The sequence below is a fragment of the Scardinius erythrophthalmus genome (genome assembly GCF_964197995.2).
Source record: "Scardinius erythrophthalmus genome assembly, chromosome: 3".
Classification (NCBI taxonomy): domain Eukaryota; kingdom Metazoa; phylum Chordata; class Actinopteri; order Cypriniformes; family Leuciscidae; genus Scardinius; species Scardinius erythrophthalmus.
In genome coordinates this window covers 10,045,690-10,068,431 of record NC_138223.1, presented here as the reverse complement: position 1 = coordinate 10,068,431, position 22,742 = coordinate 10,045,690, and the positions used below count along the sequence as shown (strand labels likewise).

Sequence of the window (22,742 nt, the reverse complement as noted above, 5' to 3'; positions counted from 1 at the left end):
TAATTTGGTGGCTTTCAGGCATAAGAATAACTTAAATGTCCAAAGACGTTACAAAGTAGAGTACACAATAGAGTTATTCAATAATAAAGTCCAGACCTGTTCCTACTTTTGGATAGTTATAAAGAAATGTCCAGCCACCTGGAAGTGATCGTGTGTGTGTGTGTGTGTGTGTGTGTGTGTGTGTGTGTGTGTGTGTGTGTGTGTGTGTGTTTTGTAGGTGGTTGGGTTATCTGGGCCTGCTGCTCTTTGATGTTGTTATCTGCCTGCTCGTTTTGGTTGGTCTCATACGCAACTCTAGAAGCATCTTGATCAGGTGAGTGCAAAAATGATTAACACATGTTTTATTTAATATCGCACACAATAGCCACCCATGTAATCTATCACAAAAAATGCCTAATGAACCTTTTATGTAACTTTAAGAAGTGACTTGGTCAAAATATAGCATTGGTTTTTATCATTTTTGATTTCATTTAGTTCCAAAAAATATGATTTTTTTAAAATCCGAAAATGAAAATATACTATTTAACCCAATATATGTGTGTTGTATGTTTAATACTTTTTACAGTATCGCTGTATAAAATAATTTTTATTAATAAAGCTGAGATAAAATAAAATATAAAAAATTAAACTAATTTCAGTTCAGTATTTCAGTTCTAATTTTCTTTTTCTAAGTACTAAAATGATTTTGAAAACTCAGTTAATAAACAAAAGCTAAATAGAAATATTTAGAAAGAACAAAATCGAATAAAAATCACACGCACGTAACAAAATTACTGAAACAACTTAAAGCTGAAAACTGAAAAAGAGTTGAAAACGTTGAAAAATGTTAATAAATATGCTACAATAGGATATAAATGCTACTAAAATAACACTTTGTTTTTTTAATTATGTTTGTGGGCATTATTGAATTCAGCAGGGCGGTTTGAGATGTGACATGACAATGTAGGGCAAAGAGCAAAATGAAATTGGAAAATGACCCGGATTTGAACTCGTGTCAGTAGAACTTAAATAAATGTAACTGACTTTGACTATCAAAACAAAGAAATATTGAAGTATAGGAAAAAAGAAAATTGGATATCAATGTTGAGCAAGATCACATGATATTTCAAGATTAATCATAAGGGCCTTTCTTGTTATCCTGGTGCATTGCAGGACGTGCCTCAGGATAAAATCCACTACCTGACTTTACAGTTTCAGTTTGGAAATTTCCAGGTTGAAAATCGTTGTGTGAAAATGCCTATTTTTAGCCTGTAACTATGCAAAATTGAGATCCATTCTCCGAAAGCCTTTAGAAATGGAGAGAGAGAGAGAGAGAGAGCACGAATCAGAGGGAGTTGTCAGTGGAGAGATGGATTCAGGCAAAATAAAATCTATTTAGTATACAAGGGAGGGTGAAGATCTCCCCTTGATTCACTCTGACTCACTTTCTCACTCCTTCTGCTGCAATAAGACACCTCTTCTGTCGCGTGTTGTGTACATGTGTGTGTGTTTGTGGTTATATTAGTGTTTGAGGGTGCATGTGTATCCAGAAGCACATTTGGTCGGTGGGAGGTTGTTTTAATCCCCAGAGATGTTTACTAACTGGGTTACTCACCATGAGCCTAAACAAGTTTAAAAAGAAGCCAACCAGAAAATATCCATAAATAACACAGATGCATTTAGGCTATGTTCACAGTAATAGCATTAAAAGATACCTCAAATAACACCCATTTTTGTACAGTTTTGTGCATTTAAATAAGCCGTATCATGCCCTTGATTTTGTTTTGGGGGTCTACTAGAATAGGATTTCACGCTTGAATGTGAAACACATTATTTTCCATATATTTTAGATTGTTGCAGCATCTCTAACGCTTAGTTTCGGTCTCTATGAAGCCTCTCCTTCTGAAAAGTACGAGGTGCTCTGATTGGTCGGCTGGACCAGTGTGTTGTGATTGGTCAGGCATCTTCAAACATGTTTCAGAAATGTCATGCCCCTTTACGATAACCCCGAGTTTCAACACACTACTGAGCTTCCAAAGTCTTCTATTGTATGACTGTAAACACTGAGTGCAAATTATTTTCTATCGTAATCAATAATCTTTCTCTATTTCTTTCCTTCAGTGTTTGTTTGCTTGGTGTGCTGACGCTGGTGATCAGCTGGGCTTCACTTGGGCTGGAGTTTTCTGTTGCTGTGGTGCGTAAATTAGCAGAAACATCTTCAATTCTTTTCACCTTTATGCTGATATTTCTGTTTCAAGCAGTCTAAAGAGAGTTTGAATCATAAAGTAGAGCCAAATTATGTGGAGATTGTATTATTCAGGAAAATATTGGCATTATATGTAATAAAATAAGTGTATAAACTACCATTCAAAAGTGTGGGTTCGGTAAGGTTTTTATTGATTTTTTTTTTTTATTAATATTTAAAATAACAAATTTCTAATATATTTTCAAATGCAATCTATTATAATTTTCAGCAGCCATTACGCCAGTCTTCAGTGTCACATGATCCTTCAGAAATCATTCTAATGTGCTGGTTTGGTGCTCAAGAAACATTTCTTATTAATAATCATGTTGAAACAGTTTTTGCTGCTTAATATGTTTGTGGATACAGTGAGACATTTTTTTCAGGATTATTTGATTAATAGAAAGTTCAAAAGTCAATTTTCATCAATTTAATGCCTACTTGCTAAATAAAAGTATTAATTACTTTAAAAAATCATAATGCCCCCAAACTTTTGAACTGTAGTGTATGTTTGAAATGAGAATTATAGATAACTTAACAAACAAGTATGTGGCGTTAGGCATTTAAATGTTCATAAACATTTGAATGTTTGTGTCTTTGTACCTGAATTTGAGTACTTGTGTCTTTGAGGGTGTGTAGACGTGCTTCATGTCTTGTTCTCTTCCCTAGACTGCCAGTGATTTTTGTGTTGCCCCTGACTCTTACATCACCAAAGTGACACGCGAGAACGCCGTTATCAACCAAGGTATGTACTCCCCGACTCGAGTCCAGTTTATTTGTCTTTTGCACAGTTTACACAGAGTTCACTGGGCATTGAAATGCTTGTGACTAGGCTCAGATCACAAAAAAAGGCAGTGTAGACAATTATATGCAGACAGATGGTGCCATGCATTTTAATCTGTATTTTTTTTCTTCTTACTCGTGTTTTATTAATTACATCATGCACTGATAATTCAGTGCATATCGATGTGTATCAAGTCTTGAACTCAATACTCCTCAGAAAATGTGTATGCCGACAATCGCTCTCATTCATTCATTGCTTTAAATGTTCTGAAGCATTGCTATGCAGAGGAGGCTTTCTTAAAGGGTGTTTATGTACAAAGCAGGTTTTGTATCCTGCACTCAGACCTTGGCTTTCCTGGACAGACGTGAATGTCTTTGCTAATTAGTTCTCACAAGCTGAAAATTCAGCTTTGCATCACAGGAATAAATTACATTTTAAAATATATTAAAATAGAAAAGAGTTATTTTAAATATATTTTGATATCATGTAATAATAGCAAATGATAAATACGCAAAATTACCGAAATTAAAGTTAGTTTACACAATATTTATTAAAATTCACTCAAACGTATTTTAAAGTGAAAATGATGTTGTTGTATTGTTATTCTTACTGTGACTTTTCATGATTTATTCTCTATTTTTACATCTGCTCCTACTAAGAGTGTGATGATTTAGATCCTGAGGTTAATTAATCATTAAACCTCTGCCTGAGGTCAATCCACTGCTGCTCCTCTCATTCTCTCCTTTTTCTAGCACACAAACATAATATTGTTTTGTTTGCAGTAATGTGGTTCAGGTCAATCCAGCGTCTTTACAGTCATCTCTCTCACATACACTCATACTCGCATTCACACAGAAAACAAACTTAATATCCTAACAAATGAAGCTAGTTGGCATTGCCAGTAAAAACCAGCTGGCTTAGTAAATAATAAACTAGTGGGTCACAGTGACTCATGAGAGGCAGACGCATGTACTGCTACCAACAGATTTACTGACAAGGTTTGTTAGTTTGCATCAGCTGTCTGTTTTTTTGTTTATTTGTTGAATTATTTCAACAATAATTCCATATCTAATCTAGAATTATCTGTTTGCTGAGAGGAATGTTGCGGAAACCTATCATTGATGAGCAAAACAATGATCATATTTATTGGAATTCATATGTATTTATTATTATTATGCTCTGTCTATGTTAGATATCCTGCAGTATTATCTGAAGTGCAGCATGGGACAGACCAACCCATTTCAGCAGGTACTTAATTAATCTCTCTCTCTGTTCTCTTTCACATTATCTCGTTCTCTTTCATGAGTTATTGTAAATTATTCTTCTGATTTGCAGAAACTCTCCGGGAGCCATAAAGCTCTTGTGGAGATGCAGGATGATGTTTCCGAGCTCTTGCGTTCAGCTATCAGAGAATTCCCTAAGACAAAGGTGTGAGATTGCGGATGTAAAGAGTAAAAATCGGATCTTTAAGAGTAAAACTGAGCGTGGCTTTACTCCGTATCTGGATGTTTATCTGTTTGTTCTTCGTCTCTCTCTGGGTTGGTTATCAGAGTAAACTGGAGGAGATGCAGGCGGTGTTAAACTCCACTGAAGTCAGCCTCCACCACCTCACTGCCCTGGTCGATTGTCGGAGCCTGCACATGGTACGCGTGTTTTGTGTAGAGCTTTTTTATGGCTCATCTCGGTATACAAAATGATATGATTGTGAATGTTAAAATGTTGCCTGTGACCCCAAGTTATCTGTGTTTTACAAAAAAAACTTTTTTAGATACACAATTTTATTTCTTTATTTATTTGTTTCACTATTATATCTTTTATTTCACTATTATTTGTTTAGATTATCATAAGTAAAATGTGATTTTTAGTTAAAAAAATAAAGTTTAATAGCATAAAAATGAAAATATGGGTCTGGGGCAAAGTCAATACGTAAAATGCTTTTTGAAAAATAACAAACATAAATGATGGTAAAATGTTTAAGACATACACTATCGTTCCAAAGTTTGGGATCGAGAGAGAGAAATTAATACTTTTAACCAGCAAGGATGCATTAAATTGTTCAAAAAGGACAGTAAAGACATTTATAACTTGACAAGTTATTTTGTTATTCCATTTCAAATAAATGCTGTTCTTTCAAACTTTCTAATCATCAAAGAATCTTGAAAACCAAATCAGCCTATTAGAATGATTTCTGAAGGATCATGTGACACTGAAGACTGGAGTAATGATGCTGAAAATTCAGCTTTGCCATTTACTTTTTAAATATATTCAAAAAGAAAAGAGATATAATAAATGCTTTTGTGAGCTTTTTTCAAAACCATTCAAAAAATCTTGCTGGCCCCAATACCCCCAGTATATTTAAATGGTAGTGTAAAAGAAAAAGCGCTAGTTTTAATAAAAATCAACCCCTGGGACTGAAGTTGAAGGAACACTCATATATTGCTTCCCACTATTGTGTTTGTACATCCTGTGCAAAAACATTTATGCCACTTCCTTTACAGTGTGCAAAGACTTCTGAAACAAGAGCAAGTTCATTTGACTCTTCATCTTTTTCTTTGTCCCACAGGACTATGTCCAGGCTCTAACTGGACTGTGTTACGATGGAGTCGAGGGTCTCATTTATCTGGTCCTTTTCTCATTCGTCACTGCGCTAATGTTTAGCTCCATCGTTTGCAGTGTGCCTCACACCTGGCAGAGCAAGAGGTGAGCGGGCAAGGGTCAAAAGAGAGAGGGAGGGGGGGTGCAGGAGGGCAAAGTACCTAAAAATCAACTCCAGTAGATAGACAAGGACTTCATTTCATGGACATAGAATTGACTGCCAGTCACGTGTGTTTAATGCTTTTTTTCACACATGCTCCTTCTGTTTTCACATATTAATCATCTTCTCATGACTGTGTGTAGTTTTTGTTGTCTTGTCCTTCATTCCTTTTTGTGTCATAGATTTGGAAAACCCACTGCCCCATAGTATGTGTAAGCGACACGCTTGCTTTGGTAGTGGTTAGGGGGTTATCTAAATATAGCTTGCAATTGAAAGAAAAATAGTAGTATATTTTGAAAGGAGTAATTTGAATAAGGCGATGGAGGTATTTGCTTTTTGACTCACGGTGTAGCATCTGTCTGCGTCAGTGCGTGTGTTTCTCTGCAAAGGGAAAGAACAAAGAGACCCTATTTCAAATTCTGTGCAAAGGCAGACTGATATTTCTGTGGAAGATGTTGCCTCCCTTTGGACTATTATGAAATTGCAAGCAAGGCTGATGTGCATTTGTAAAGAGTATCATCATCATTCAAACTATGTTGGTGATGTGAAACTGTTCATTTGTCTAGATTACACACTCGGCAAGGTGGTTTGGAAAAGGTCTGTTAAGAGTTACACGAACAAAAGATATGTTGACCAAAGTGGCATCCAAATCTACACCTTCACAGATCCACTTTTCCTTTTTTTTAATTTCTTTCCTTTAAAATGCGTTCCTCCCCTCCCCCCTTTGTTATGTTTCAAATCCGATTCATAGTGGGTGTTTGTTGATTTAATGCATGACTCAAATCACTGAGAGAACGTTCAGTGGTTACTGAGGACAATCCATTGGACATGCAATGGACATCCACAGTAGTTTTTGTGAGTTTTAAGTTCTCTTGAATTGCTTCTGACTAGCATCATTTTAGTACTTTTACTTTCTCTATGGCTGTAGGATTGTTTTGACTTTTTATTTTACTTATTTATTTTTTACATTGACTATGCACATGTATTAAAGCAAAGACAAACAAAAAATGAATGGAGACGCTGCCCTATTCCAAATTGACCTCAAGTTTTTTGTTTGTTTTAGCATCCTGACTGCCAGTTTTACATTTAATCTAAAAATGCCCTGATGTCTATGATTGGTTTGGAATGGGTGTAATGAGCCTAGTTTTTCCATTAGTTGGCAGATAAACCATTTCCTAATTCGTTCAACCACAACATTCAGTAAGCCATTAAAAATCATGAATAAAAAAAATCAGTTGAGAGCATCAAGATTTCATGTACATTAGATTTCCCACTCTGAAAAGCTATTGTAAATTATTTTAATTCAACATTTTTTTTTTAGATATATATAAATAATATCTAAAATATAATAATGTACACTACCACTCAAAAGTTTGGGGTCAGTCATTCTTTTAAAAATGTTTTAGAACAAAATCGCATTTATTTGATTAAAAAAAAGGTAAAAACAGTAATATTGTGAAATATTACAATTTAAAATAACTGTTTTCTATTTGAATATTTTGAAAGTTTAATATGTATTTACAGCCATTACTAAAATATGCAATATATCTCCAAAAGCATATTGCTTGGCTAAAAGGTCTTGAGAGGATTTTATTTGTTCTACTCACTGTAAGTGTGGAGTTGAATAAGATTAAAATTTAAATCAAATCTGAATGCATATAATTCGTATAAAACATGCAGTGACTCTAGCTTGAGTAAGTTGGGTTTTTTTTTCTCTCCAAAAAATAGGCCTATATATATATTCCCTCATAGTCATGAAAATTCACTCTCAATGGAACTTTCCCTTTCGTCATGTTAACCGACAGAGATGAAACTGGGAAAAAAACCTAAAGCATTTGGCGTGAAAACTGGTTTTAAAGTTGTCTTCACCAAGTCTAGTGAGAGGAGAGACTTTTGCCTTGCCCTGCCCTCCCCTCCGACCCAGGGGCACGTGTTTGACCTGTGCTAATTTGTCTGAAGGTCTGAGGAGGAGGATGGCGATGAGACTACGGCCACACTCGGGCCGCGAGCACCGCACGATAACCTGTACCGCGTGCACATGCCCAGCCTGTACAGCTGTGGCAGCAGCACCTACGGCAGCGAGGCTAGTCTCCCCGCTGCGGCACACACTGTCAGCAACGCACCAGTCACTGAGTACATGTGAGTGTAGCCACGCTAAACTCATCCTAATGCATGGGCTGGATCTGAAGGACCGTACCGGTATTACAGGTCCTGTAGTCTAGGTTCGCAAGCATAGATAACTGCATGGGCTTTGCTGTATTTACCATAGGTTTTCAGATTTCAGTTGTTAATACTGCATGGGTTTTACTTCTTGATTTTAAGTTATTATAAATATAGAACTGTAAACTGCGTGTAGAAACAAACATATTATGGCATGGGAATTATAAGCAGATTAGGGCTGCACCATATTGGAAAAAAACGACATTGCGATATTTAGTTTTTCTGTGGTATATATTGCGCGACATGACAACTATTTCACCAGATGACTTGAATAGCTCTATTTGGATAGAATTAATAATTCTAGAACGATTGGGATGATTTTGTAGGGCAGTGAATCTGCATAGAATATAATAAACCAATTACAAGCATAGATAAATATAATAGAACAAAGATACAAATTAAATAAACAGTGCTTTGTTTTTTAGGTAAGTCTAACAGTATTCAGGCACAGAAATGTCAAATAAAACTGCTTAGTCTTCACTGTATAAATTAAATATAATATTATTTTTGTATTTTGTTGTTTAATTAACATTAATGACTCATCGGGTATATTAGGCTGCTGTCACTTTAAGATGGAATGCACAGATCCAATATAATGATGCGCATCTGTTTTCTTTCTCAGTTGTTTCATGTTCACGTAAGCCATAAGTGACTATTTACGAGGATACTCAGCGAGACGGGCTCAAGCACAAATAGACGTGAAAGAGAACTAAATTCGGTGTTCAAGTGTGCGCAGCTCAGAAAACAATCAAATTGAGTTCTCTTTCGCATCTTCTTGCACTCGAATGGTTTAAAATAGCTTAAATGTTTAAACTCATAGGACCTAAAACAAGTGTACATAATAAACCTGTGCTCTATGATGGTTAAACTTCGCAATAAATCCGAGAATCACATGCCTGGTCCGTATGGATCAACTACGATCCCTATACTTTACATACGGATACATCTCAATATCGATGCTAATACAATATATCGTGCAGCCCTAAAGTAGATAATTCAGCTTGTGCAATTAGTTTTACTCTGTAAATATAGATGATGTGTCACTCATCCTAAGCGATATCTATAATGTACCTCTATATATATAGTGGATTTGACTTAATATAGTGCGTAGTGGTATCACTCAATGGCTTTGCGCATTACTCCTACCCTGCAGTTCAAAGCTTTAAGTTTAGTGCATCGCGGTGTGGAAATCCCTCCCATGAAGAGGGAGTCAGAGTAACTGGTGTCTCGTTTGTGACGCAGGAGCCAGAATGCTAACTTTCAGGCCCCTCGGTGCGAGAACACGCCACTCATTGGCAGAGAATCCCCCCCGCCGTCAGTAAGTGCACAAGCACATTTACACAAACACACATGTCTGTAGATGTACAGTCGCTTTTTAGCGTACTGTCACACATTCAGTTACTCTTTTATTAGATAGCATGGATATTCCTGCAACCCTGCCCCATTATTGACATAACTGATTTGTAGTTGCCCTAAGTTGCTTAGATAATCCAGAAAACAGGATGTTACAGTGGTAGTATTTATGCCTGTTTCTTACTGATAAGTATGTAATTACCAGCTTTGACAACTGTCAAACTTCGATTTTAGCATAGTTAAAGTATATTGATGAACACTGTCAACTCAAACACATACATAAAAAGAGTCTGGAAGGTCATTTTGGCAGCCTGTATGCGACACTAATTACAAGTCGTCTGAATAATCGCCACAAAAAGTCCTCACAAAGAACAAGGTGAGATGGCACAAGCCAAATTTCTGTCATCATTTGCCTATTTTCTTCCTTTGAATTTGATTGATAGGTTCTCTTTTCCATACAATAAATGAAAATGCCAATGGAAATGATGTGGTCCAAATATGACAAAAAAGCACTGTAAAAGCTATTTATACAACCAGTGTACTCTTAAGGCCCGTTCACATCAAGGACGATAACTATAAAGATAACGATAAAGATATAATTCTAAAAATCGTTCTCCATATTAAAGAATAACAGAGTTCACACCACAACTATAACGATAAAGATATAAGGAACGATATCGTTGGGATCACTTTCAGAACGATTTTTTTCCAGCTGTCAAACGATAAAACACTGACAGCCAATCAGAATCCATTCTAGCAGGTCATCCATTTTCGCTACTTTGAAACCGCAGCGCGGGCGCGTGTGTGCTTAGAATAAAAAGACCGTTATCGGTCGTTGGTGTGGACGCATATATAGTTATCTTTATCGTTATCTTAAAAGTTATCGTACTTGGTGTGAACGGGCCTTTATGTGAGGAACAGACCTAAATTGTCATTTTTAGATACCTTGAAAAATATTGATATTCAATACCTTGGGGAATTATTATTATTATTATTATTATTAGTAGTAGTAGTAGTAGTAGTAGTAGTAGTATGGCGGAAATATATTGTAATACAACTTAACTGTAAAAAAAAAAAACACTTTATATTTAGTATATTATAATTATTTTACTTCACAAATGCAGATCGTTTACAAACGCTTCTCATTGCAAATCTGCTTGAAAGTATGAAATTCTATAATCATGCCCACAAAAATCCAAGAGGAGAGCGAGTGTGTACCAGTGCGAGGTACCAGTGTATCGGTGCTGTGAAAAAGGAGTATTTTTAATAATACTAGGGAAGCTTTTCTGCAAATAACTTCCGTTTCAGTCTGTTCCTCACACAAAGCTTTTGAATGGCTTCTGAAGACTTGGAATATAATGCATGGTTTGTATAGTCTACTTTTAGGGTATTTCTATGGTGCCTTTTTGTCTTTTTTTTTTTTTTTGGTCCATTTCCATTCACATACATTGTATGAAAAAAGGGCTGCATGAACATTTTGCTAACTTTCTCCTTTTGTGTTCTTTGGAAGAACATTGTATGGGTTTGGAATAAATAGTAATAGATTATGCATTTTTGGGTAAACCATTCCTTTAGGGCATATTCTGAGACGGCATAAATTTTTCTTATTATTTTCAAGTCAAGGCCCCTCATTGAGTGGAAGTGGGTTTTGCAATGCTTTTCAGAATCCTGGAGTTTGCATGATTGCATGTATAATCAATGAAGAGACTAGAGAATGCCTCTCTTGGTTCAAGTGCGGTGAATAGGGGAGCATGGTACTCTTTTTGAAGTAACAGCGCAGCTCTTTTAACCAGACTTGGCATGCAAGGGCATCCTTCATCCTCCTATTAGTTAAGAGTTCAGAAAACAAGAACACTCCGACTTCTAAGCGTCGCGCTCACTCCGTTTTACTTTCTAGGTGTTTTTTTTTCCTTTTGAATCTGTGTTCATGGGCCCTGGACGTGACGCATGCGTATTCAAACTCCAGACTGGAGAGACCACCCAAGAAACCATGTTTCTTTGAAAGGATGTAATCTTATTCTCAATAATGTCATGGTCCAGGATGCTGCTTTTTGGTGCCTGTTCATGCTGGAATTGGAATAGCCGATATATAATGGAATAGTCTCTCCTTCTCTGGATTTTATGATTCAAAATATGCATGAATTTTGTCTCTTTTACCCATCTGAAAAACATACCTCATGCATGTCTGTTTTGTAAACTGTCTCACATTATCACCCCAGTTGTTAATATTCCCCCACATATAGCTGCATTTTCTGTATCTATGTGTCATTCTCATTCACTGCCGTTTTCTTTTCCTATTTGTTAGTGTCAATTTCTTCTTTTCTATTGATTTTCACATTATTTGCACTCTTTTTAAAGGAATTTGCACTCAAAAGCCGATCTCGAGGAGAAAAGTACCTTAGCACTTAATGTTAATGTGCATCATCACAGTAACTTTTGGCTTTAAAAACCCATCAGGCTGTCCAAATGACTGTCAGTTTGTCTGTGAGTGAGTTAGCGAGAGCGACAGAATGAGGTTCATATTTATATGTGCTTCATGTTTGTAAGACGCTATGGCTATACTCTGTCCTAATGGCCATGTAGACGCTGTAACTTTTCCTTACTTTGACTAAATAATTTTATGAACCATATTCTGAAAAAAAAGTTTTGTAATGTACTGTAAAAAAGAAAAAAAACTTCTTCAGAATGATGTGATGGTGTTTTCCCTCCCCTTTTCCTTGTTTTCTCACCCTGTTTTGCAGTACACCTCAAGCATGAGGGCCAAATATCTGGCAACCAGCCATCCAGACCAGTCCAGGCCATCAGAATCCCAGAACGGTCTGGAGCCCAACATGCGACCAGACTTGATCAGCCGCTCGGCTCCCAATAGCCGACCAAATTCAGCTATCCACCGACCCCACTCCGCCATCCATTAACCATCCTCAAATGCGTAACCAATATTCATCTACCTGTCAAGTCCGCCAGTACAAAGTTTGTCTCCACCTCGATGTTCAGACATTTGCTAGTAAAGAAATTCACCCTAACGTCTTTATCCGATTGGAATCAGCCATCCATGCTTATATACTCTGGCTTTTTAAAGACTCCATTCAACCAAACTTTTGTTAAAACTGCCAGTTTTTACTCCTCTAATCGCACACAATGCATCACAGCAACTACACTGCCCTCTTCTGGAGGACTCCTCTCAGTTGTCTGCACAGTAACTCCCATAATACCCTCACAGAGAGTCTCTCAGGGCAGCCATATTGGCAAGGACTGCAGGACCACATTACCACAGCAAGATAATGGTTTACACCACTGTCATTTTTAAGAGTCTTGCCGTGCTGTGCAAGAAATGTCACTATATGACATCTGATTTTATGATGGAGTTCTATTTTTAAGTATTTTGCAAAATTACACTTGTCGATATAGTTTAACAAGGTTTTAACGATGCAGCTTTTGCGCTTTCTCTGCAGTTCCTGACAATATGGCGGTGTTCTACTAGTACAGCCACAATCCAAGGTATCCATCATTGCAATTTAATGTAAACGGAGATGTTTACAAATGTTCATGAGTTCACTGCATACTTGTGACTCTGTGGATTAACAAATGTTTCTGTCATTGAAGGCCATTCTTTGTATTTACAGTACAGTGTAATCTATGGTGTTCTACAGTGAATTGACAGCCATCAAGCCTTTGAGCCATTATGCACATTCAGTATCTTATTCTAGAAGGGAAACAATTGCACAGCACACTAACAGTGTGTTTGCGTGCGTGGCATGTTTGCCTTGTGCATTAGTGAGTGTGCTTTAACTCGGCACAACTCGCGAGCTTTGCTCTTTGTAAATAGTAAGTGTTTTTGTACTTAAAAATGTCTAAATGATCAACACTACAAACTCGGTGCACTAATCTTCTGTGTAACAGTGCAGTGCAACGTTTGCCGTGGCTTAAAGCTGCAGTGAAGAATACCTGTAAAAAAAATTGTCAATGGACTCTGTGATGAAATAATAGTACATGTTTTGTAGACATTTCACTTGAATTTGTGAATACACTTGTGGGTGCTTGTGTGTATGTGCACACTTTAAATGTGAATATTTCTAATGGAGGAAAATTTGCTCAGTGGAAAAGGAGAAGAAGGGATACTTGGACAAAAAGAGAAATGCCTCCCCACTGCCCCACATGTAAATCTTTTTTTTTTTTTTTTCTTAGTTGTCCAGGCTTTACATTCTTTAGGAGATTTTTCTTTGTCTTTTGTTTCGTAGTGAATCAGATTTGATTTTCACCATGGTCAGCCTTTTTCTTTATTTCTGTTTTACATCAATGGGGAAACACTTCTCTATGGTGTTGATGAATCTGCAATATGGACACTGGACGTGTGCCACCAACAGGACTTTTGTGGTTTCGCCTCCTTTCCACTACAGGATAAAGATATAAAAAAAAAAAAAATGGATAGGAAAAAAAAAAAAACTGATGGGACAATGAAACTGAGGAAAGTTCCTCCTTGTCATGCAGTCACTAAGTAAGACTTGTGTGGATGTAGTGTAAGATAACCTAGCTGTCTTTACCAAGTGCAGTATTGTTGGTTTCATTTACTTGCATCCGGTGTCATAACGCTTTAATAAGTGTTTTGTCATGACGCCAATCAACCGCTAATGTTATCATGCGTAAAATGTGGCATTCAATGCCACTCTCGAGACATCGCGATTCTTGAACGTAGGTGTTTATGGATTCTTTTGATTTGAATAAATATCATAAATTACATTAGCAGGTAGAAATGTCATTTCAAACTGGAAAATGCTATAATGCTGTATCTTTTCTGACTTTGTGACACCCTCAGTCTATTGAGGTTGCGTGTTGTTTGAATAATCTTTTTGTGTAACAAAAGTGGATGCTGTGTTTGGATGCAAACAGGAAAGGGCTTGTATCCCTAACCCTTAAAACTCATGCACAGATATGCTTTGACCATGTAGTGTCAGGCAACCACGGTTACGATCCTAGAAAAACACTCATGCACAAAAAGCAACACTAAATGTTTCACATAAACACAGAATATTACAGAAAAAGTCATAGTGGATAAAAATGCACCTTACCACTCAATAGACAGTGTAAAATTGCTCTGAAATATGTGAGTCTTTTTACAGTATTTACATGTATTCAACCACTAACCATTATATAGAGACAATCCAAATGTTCAGATCTATGATTCTGTACCATATGATGCAGTTGCATGACTGAAGGAAATATTAGGAAGAAATATTCTGCCTTTCTTAACATTTTCATACAGTAACCTTTCTTTCTGTAAATGTACACATTTTTTTCCTAGCGTATTGTCAGCTTTCAATTGTATAGACCATAACAAATGAGCCTACTCACTCCTTTCTAAATGTGAATAATGATTTGTCATAAATTGATGTTTTGATAACAATTCTTATGGATTTTTCATGGTTTTTTTTTTTGTTTTTGTTTTTCATTTGTGATTTAAGATGTTGTACATGTCAGGAAAATTGATTTTCTGAGCCTGGATTTAATGTTTTAATAATATATTAAAATGAACTTATCTGGTGCAGGGTGTTGAGCATCAGTGCCTGAAGACAGTATCGAGGTATGCATTTATCAAAGTATGCTCTTAAAAAAATCTTGGCCCTGGAATTTTGATGCTTAAAATGGAAAGATAAGCTATGAACGAATGCCAAAGTACTTGAATAGAGAATTTGTACACTTGTTTGTTTGAAAACTGCATGAAGTATGTGAGCAGGTGTACATTTAAAAATAGATAATGTTGTAGTAGAACAACAAAAAAAATGCAGTTGGGCTGTTAATAAACTGCTATATGTTTAAATGCCATATAAAAAAGTAGTTTAAACTTGTGTGTTGTTCCTGGGATGCTATCCAAAGCCATTATTATAACATGCGCTAGACACTAAAGTAGGCTACATTGATATTGCTTGTAGCCTAGACATTGTTTTAGTATTAAAGGGATGTTTCGCACAAAACGAAAAATATTTTTTTATATTGTCGTTCATTTTTTTTAATCATGTCGTTTCCAGGATTCCAGAATTTCCAGGGCCTAGGCTGCTCTTTTTCATATAGCTTAGCCTACCTACCACAATGGGGAGTTCGGTTTACAAGCAACAAAAGTTGCAACCAAATATAGGCCTATTTATATTTTTGTGAATGAAAACAAGTCTGTAATACATATCTGTTCCATACTTATCTGTATTCAGTTCCGTTGTCACGTCTAATTTTCGCACACGTTTTCTGGCACCAGGATTAGATCGTTGGAGAGACGCATTTTTAATATTGCTCCAACTGGTCGATACGCAGCCTAATTTTAATAAAAAAAAAAAAAAAAAAAGACTTCTAGGTTATTTTCAGGTAATGTTACAGAACCTGTGTTTAAAAATTATTTAATTATAAAAAAAAAAAAAAAAAAAAATCAACAACAAAAAAAATCTCTTTAATTCATTTGAAATTGTGTTGGTGAGTTGATCAGTTTAACGCGCGCGGCAGTTTTGTCCGCTTTAAAGTCCCCATGAAAACAAAATGTAACTTTTTTGGCTCTTAGTATGAATATGTTAGCCTAACTGTTATTTATAAGCTAGTTTGCTACAAAACAATCACAAAATTCGCATTTGGAAGATAAGCATTCAATTTTGAGCACTCTGCACTTCAGCTTCTCATCAGATTTTCTGTCCAATCAAAATGCTCTCTAGAATCTGAAGTGTCCCGCCCCCTCGGCCCTACATTTTAAATTGGTTTATATATATATATATATATATATATACACTCACCTAAAGGATTATTAGGAACACCTGTTCAATTTCTCATTAATGCAATTATCTAATCAACCAATCACATGGCAGTTGCTTCAATGCATTTAGGGGTGTGGTCTTGGTCAAGACAATCTCCTGAACTCCAAACTGAATGTCAGAATGGGAAAGAAAGGTGATTTTAAGGTGATTCAATTTTGAGCGTGGCATGGTTGTTGGTGCCAGACGGGCCGGTCTGAGTATTTCACAATCTGCTCAGTTACTGGGATTTTCACGCACAACCATTTCTAGGGTTTACAAAGAATGGTGTAAAAAAGGGAAAAACATCCAGTATGCGGCAGTCCTGTGGGCGAAAATGCCTTGTTGATGCTAGAGGTGAGATGAGAATGGGCCGACTGATTCAAGCTGATAGAAGAGCAACTTTGACTGAAATAACCACTCGTTACAACCGAGGTATGCAGCAAAGCATTTGTGAAGCCACAACACGCACAGCCTTGAGGCGGATGGGCTACAACAGCAGAAGACCCCACCGGGTACCACTCATCTCCACTACAAATAGGAAAAAGAGGCTACAATTTGCCCGAGCTCACCAAAATTGGACAGTTGAAGACTGGAAAAATGTTGCCTGGTCTGATGAGTCTCGATTTCTGTTGAGACATTCAGATGGTAGAGTCAGAATTTGGCGTAAACAGAATGAGAACATGGATCCATCATGCCTTGTTACCACTGTGCAGGCTGGTGGTGGTGGTGTAATGGTGTGGGGGATGTTTTCTTGGCACACTTTAGGCCCCTTAGTGCCAATTGGGCATCGTTTAAATGCCACGGCCTACCTGAGCATTGTTTCTGACCATGTCCATCCCTTTATGACCACCATGTACCCATCCTCCGATGGCTACTTCCAGCAGGATAATGCACCATGTCACAAAGCTCGAATCATTTCAAATTGGTTTCTTGAACATGACAATGAGTTCACTGTACTAAAATGGCCCCCACAGTCACCAGATCTCAACCCAATAGAGCATCTTTGGGATGTGGGATGTATGTCGTGCCCTGGATGTGCATCCCACAAATCTCCATCAACTGCAAGATGCTATCCTATCAATATGGGCCAACATTTCTAAAGAATGCTTTCAGCACCTTGTTGAATCAATGCCATGTAGAATTAAAGCAGTTCTGAAGGCGAAAGGGGGTCAAACACATTAGTATGGTGTTCCTAATAATCCTTTAGGTGAGTGTATGTGTATGTGTATATGTATATATATATATATATATATATATATATATATATATATATATATATAGGTTAAATCATTTTCATATAGGCCTATATAAAAGGGCTAGGAGACCAAATTTGTTTGAACTTTTGTTAGTCTGTTGTAGAGGCTACAAGGATGTTATTCGAGTCTTGGTTGTTTAGTGCGTCCTTATAAGGACATTTATGGACATTTTTGCTAATGCCAACTGCATAACTTTTGGCACAAGTGTGTATTTTTATTGGAATTTTACTATATCACCCCTATTTCCTTTAATAAATCTATTTTACACTATAGGTACACAAAACAGTTACACTTTGGATCTTAAGAACAAAAATGTCCCGATTGAAACCCATTAAAACTGCAATTTTTAATCCCATGATACAGTCTTTGTTAATAGGCTTTCATTCTGTTGGCAAGGCTTCAAAATAAACATGTTTACTATTTTTTACCAGATGGTGCCTTTTTCTCAGATTTAGCCTACAAAGCAAATCACTTTATTCATGTTTTCTGCTTCTGCATTGGATAAATTAGGAAGCTATAATTTTTTTAAATGAGACCAAACTTTAGTGCTCCAAAGGTTAAAATTTTTATGACAGTTTTTTTTTTGGTTGACATTTTTGTCCTCTAAGGACCTTTTTCAAATTGGTGCACAAGGGTTAAATTATGATATGGTGTATTGTGATTGCATCTGTATCACAGGGGTTATATGAATAATGGCCCAGGGTAATTGCAGTAGGCACAGACGGAGCACAGAAATTCTGCACAGATGGTGTGCCAGAAAATGGAAACTCTTCAGTATAATGAATTCAGAAAAAGGAGAAATATCACATGAAATGTGCTGACAGGTGAAAGTAACATTGTCGTCCAGAACAGAGAGTGAGTTAATTAAGGGATGAACGGGTGCAGATCTACAGTATGTAAGCTTGGTTTGTCTCTCAATCATAGGCTATTATTGCATAAAGAAATTCTTCTTTTTTGGCCCCTTAACATTTTGCAACATGCAATTGTATGCAACATGCAATATTAGTTTTTATGTGTAATGATGAAAATAATTTTTTTTTTTTCAATTGCAATTTAAGGAAGTATATATATATATATATATATATATATATATATATATATATATATATATATATATATATATATATATATATATATATATATATATATATTTAATCATGGTGTCCAGACTGATGTATTTCAGTAAAGTCTAATGAGAGTTAAATTTTTTATGGTAGAGCAGAAAATGACTGGGGTGGGCTTCTATTATTAATTTCATTCTATTTACTACATTCCATCACTTTACAACTTAAATATTTAAATGATTCTGCTATCTTAAGCATCTGGACGTGCTTTTCTTGCCTCAGGAGGAAAGCACAGCTGGTGACCGGGGGTTGTGTCAGTGTCTTCATGCTGCCGCGAGGGGGCGCATGTGTGCAGCGATCGAATACAGTTATAGACAAAGCTTCAGCTTGCCTCGAACCTCAACCGATAACCCACTTCTTCTCCTTTACCAGAGGTCGTGAACAGGTAACTGACGCCTCACCGCGCTGGATTTAATGGAAGTCTGTTGGAAAATGTTCGTTGATCTTTACCTGGAGGGCATTTATTAACTTTTGACCTATTGGAAGATACACCCGAGCGTTATGATCGTTTGAGTAAGTAGCCTTGGCTTTCCATTTCCAAATTCATCAGTGTGTAAAATGAACTGTGTTCTGTGTCGACTGCTGAATATGTTTCGTCACTTTAATGTATTATATATATATTACATATTTTATCTACAATTATTATTGATAGCAATAATATTTATATGGAGGGCATAGTGTTTTAATAAATCAGGCTACTTATGAATCGTGTATTTCTGCTTTTTAATCTTAAATGATTTACCTTCATCGGCATGTATATTATTATAAATTATTATGTTTTATGTTATTTTATATTCATAAAATAAACAAATATTTGGTAACCAATAAGTACAAGAGTTCTTATGAATGGATTAAAACATTTGCAACACCATTCATGATTTTACATCAGCATGACTGCAAATAAGTTTGACAGATGAATTGGGGAAAATAAAGCTATTGATTTACACAAAGTAAAAACCTTTCTGTCTTATTTACTGCTGTTTGCACTTATATTTAATATGGGAATCTCAGCTTCCCTTATACACACTATGCAGCGTGAGGCTGAAAGCATGAATTAATCAAAGGATTTGGAAAGCTTTTACTTGTTCGTGTTTGTGGCTTTTCTACATTCTTTAAGGGGTATGTGAATAAACGTGTATGTCCGTGGCGTGTACATCTATGTGTGTAACTGTCTCTGTCCTTTTTCAGGTCATACATGAAGAAACAGATGACCTCAAGATGTGAAGGAAGAAAACAAAGAAATGAAGACGAGGTATACATATTAGATAAAGAAGAGGATCTTATTTGCTTTTGTTGCCCTCTATATTGTCTGGGGAGGTAAAAGTGAATTGTGTAGTCAGTACTGTGTGGAAGAAGAGATGCATTGTCTTTGAGTTAGTGAAACGACAAAAGGAAAGAATGGATTTCACATCATCTGCTTTTTTCTGTCATGGCCTTCAAGCTTTTTTGGGCATGAATGGAAACGTTAGTACCTGAAAAGTAAATTGTTAACATGTAGTTTAGTCATGACGTAGTTCTGTCATAGTTGACCCACTCAACATCACGGGAAAACCACTATGAATCTGACCCCAGATCAGACACCAACCCAGTTCTACGCCCTTCCCAGGGCATTGGACCTTCAACGTGAACCTCAAAACAAGAGCAGGTCGACTCCAGCCAGCTTCTTCAACAGCTCCTTCTTCTTCCAGGATAATGCTGCTTTAGAATGGCAGCTGTTCCTCACCATCCGAGAGCCTGGCACCATTATATTGACTGTCCTTTACTCTATTTCCTTCCTTGTGGGTTTCTTAGGAAATGTCATGTCCCTCAAAGTCCTACTCGGCCAGCATGGAAGCATGCGTCTGTCGGGTGCGAGCGCCACCCGCTGCCTGCTGATAAACCTAGCGGTGTGCGATCTAGCAGTTGTTTGCGTGTGCATGCCTGTCACCCTGGGCCACCGCATCTACACACCATGGGTGTACGGGGACTTTCTGTGCCGCGCGGTGCCATTCACGCAAGCGGTGTCAGTTTCGGCCAGCGTCCTGAGCATCACTGTCATCAGCATCAGCCGCTACTATGCTGTTCACTCGCCGCTGCAATCCCGAGCCTACTTCACTCGTCGACGCATCCTCGCCTCCGTCACAATCGTGTGGCTCGTCTCCTCAGTGATCTGCATGCCCGTTGCAATAGTCACCAGGCGTGATGAAGTAGCTTTGATCGAAGGGCTGGCCATCGTGCTGCCCGTCTGTGGAGAGGTGTGGCCTCAGCCACGCTTGCGACAGGCGTACAACGTCCTGCTGTTCAGCGCACTCTACTGCCTACCTGTTGCGTTCAATCTGACTCTAGCCTTCCTCACGTGTCGCCGGCTGCGCAGCACTGGCACCGAGGGTCAGTTCACAGAGCTGGACCCCCGTTCTCAGGCGCTTCATGAGACGAGGTTGCAGGGGCGCAAGCAGATCGCACGTATGGTCGCAGCTTTGGTGCTGCTCTTTGCTCTGTCATGGTTGCCTATGTACGTGACTGATATTTGGCTGGACCGTGAGCTGCGGCATCCACCGGACTGGCTCCTACAGACCAGGCCCTTTGCACAGTGGTTAGGCCTCACCAACTCTTCTCTCAACCCATTTTGCTACTGCTTCATTGGTGACCTCCACCGCTCAGCCAAGGCTTTGCGTTTGCGCCTCTGTGGCCCGTCCCCAGCCTCGGCGCTGGCTCTGGCCTCCCTCCCAAAAATATTCAACCTGCAGAATCAAGACAAATCTCCAGGGAGCGCCGCTCTCAACACAACCAACTCCTGTGGAGAGGATAATGGAAATCTGAATCTGTCGATGTGGTGGACTCAATCTCGCACGTGTGAGTCTGTGAGCTTACCTTACCACTTAGGAATGAGCGAGGCGATTGCACTGGATACATAGCAGGCCTGATGCACCGCTGTGGACATTCGCTCTCAGATGTGTTGTGCTTTGTGCTTCTATAAACGCTTCATTCCAAACCTCTTTGAGTTTCTTTCTTTTTCAAACAGCCTTGGACCCCATTGACTTTCATTGTATGGACAAAAAAATGATTTTGGATTCCACAGAAAAAAAACAAAGTCATACTGGTTTGGCTGACTCCTATGGAAGCTTGTTTCTGCCACAGAATAAAACATTATAAAAGATAATTGCGACTTTTTATCTCGCAATTCTGAGTTTTTATCTCTGAAATGCTTGATATAAAGTCACAATTGTGAGTTATGACGTCAGAATTGCAAGATATAAAGTCGCAATTGACCGTTTGCAAAACCCCGCCCTCAAACGGTCCTCATCCAATCCTAGCTCAGCAACTGTAACTAAGGAGAAGGACCTCCGTCAAACATTGCGATTTGAGCAAGATGGTGAAACGATGCGCCTATGGCACCTGCAAGTCTGACACCAGGTACCCCAAAAGTTTAGAGGGAGGGGTCGTTTTTTCTTTGTCTTTCCAAAGCCCAAGACCCAAGCGGAAATATGCCGACAATGGATTAAGCAGTGTGGGAGACCTCACTCACAGCTAAATGCCTCGAAGATTAACGTTAATAAGTATACATATGTCTGCTGTAAGTAAAGCTAGCGAGCTAACTTAGCATATCAGTTATCAATAAGTAGTTTAAGTAAGTTACTCTTACAACACTTTGCAGTTTTAATGATGTCCTGTATGAATAAAATGACGGAGTATTTATTTTTATGTTTCCACTGTTCGATCGCGCCCGTGCCTCTCTCTCTCTGACACACACACACACACACACACACACACACACACACACACATAACAGCATTGTAACATTAATCTTGACATCGGAGCCTGTTCATTATGCTGCGTTCACACCAAACGCGAATAGAGCGTCACATTCGCGTGTATCGCGTCTAGTTCGACGCTTGAACATTCTGAATCCATTCGCGCGTCCAAAGCGAATAGGACGCGAGCGAGTGAGCGAGTGCAGTATGAAATGTTTAAAGACACGTAGAACATATACGATGATAAGAGGTGGGGAAACTGTAGGCTAATAACGTTACTTGTTTAGGTTGGTCGTCATCCTTAGGTTAGCTAGCATAGCTAACCTGTCATACCTCTGATAGAACAGGTAGAAACTGAATCTTTGTAACCTAAACTAGATTGCAGCCCTTTCTGTCGTGCCCTGGAGGATATGTCTGCTGCATTACTCCAAAACCAATCACTCAACCCAGCCATGGCTATGTCTGGTTCTCAATTGTTTGTCGGGCGTAGTAACAATAACTAGGGGGCGTGGCTTTTGCGAACGGTCAATT

At 37.8% G+C, this 22,742-nt stretch overlaps 2 protein-coding genes across 2 annotated transcripts in view; both read left to right on the top strand.

Annotated features, from left to right (window-relative positions):
• The window catches only part of ttyh3b (tweety family member 3b), a 34,122-nt gene extending 19,250 nt beyond the window's left edge, over positions 1 to 14,872 (top strand). Inside the window, exons 6-15 of the mRNA XM_081361305.1 lie at positions 218 to 313; positions 2,101 to 2,173; positions 2,891 to 2,966; positions 4,198 to 4,253; positions 4,341 to 4,433; positions 4,556 to 4,648; positions 5,569 to 5,705; positions 7,720 to 7,899; positions 9,223 to 9,298; positions 12,075 to 14,872. Of these exons, the coding sequence (XP_081217431.1) occupies positions 218 to 313; positions 2,101 to 2,173; positions 2,891 to 2,966; positions 4,198 to 4,253; positions 4,341 to 4,433; positions 4,556 to 4,648; positions 5,569 to 5,705; positions 7,720 to 7,899; positions 9,223 to 9,298; positions 12,075 to 12,248 (1,054 nt within the window). The 3' untranslated portion in view covers positions 12,249 to 14,872. The remainder of the gene's footprint in view (positions 1 to 217; positions 314 to 2,100; positions 2,174 to 2,890; positions 2,967 to 4,197; positions 4,254 to 4,340; positions 4,434 to 4,555; positions 4,649 to 5,568; positions 5,706 to 7,719; positions 7,900 to 9,222; positions 9,299 to 12,074) is intronic.
• Positions 14,873 to 20,036: 5,164 nt separating this feature from the next.
• On the top strand, positions 20,037 to 21,374 carry LOC308689034 (QRFP-like peptide receptor; the record flags this gene model as incomplete). The annotated part of the gene is made up of 1 exon (XM_081362585.1): positions 20,037 to 21,374. One exon carries the CDS (start codon positions 20,037 to 20,039, stop codon positions 21,372 to 21,374), a length of 1,338 nt encoding a protein of 445 aa, XP_081218711.1.
• Between the last annotated feature and the right edge of the window lie 1,368 nt (positions 21,375 to 22,742).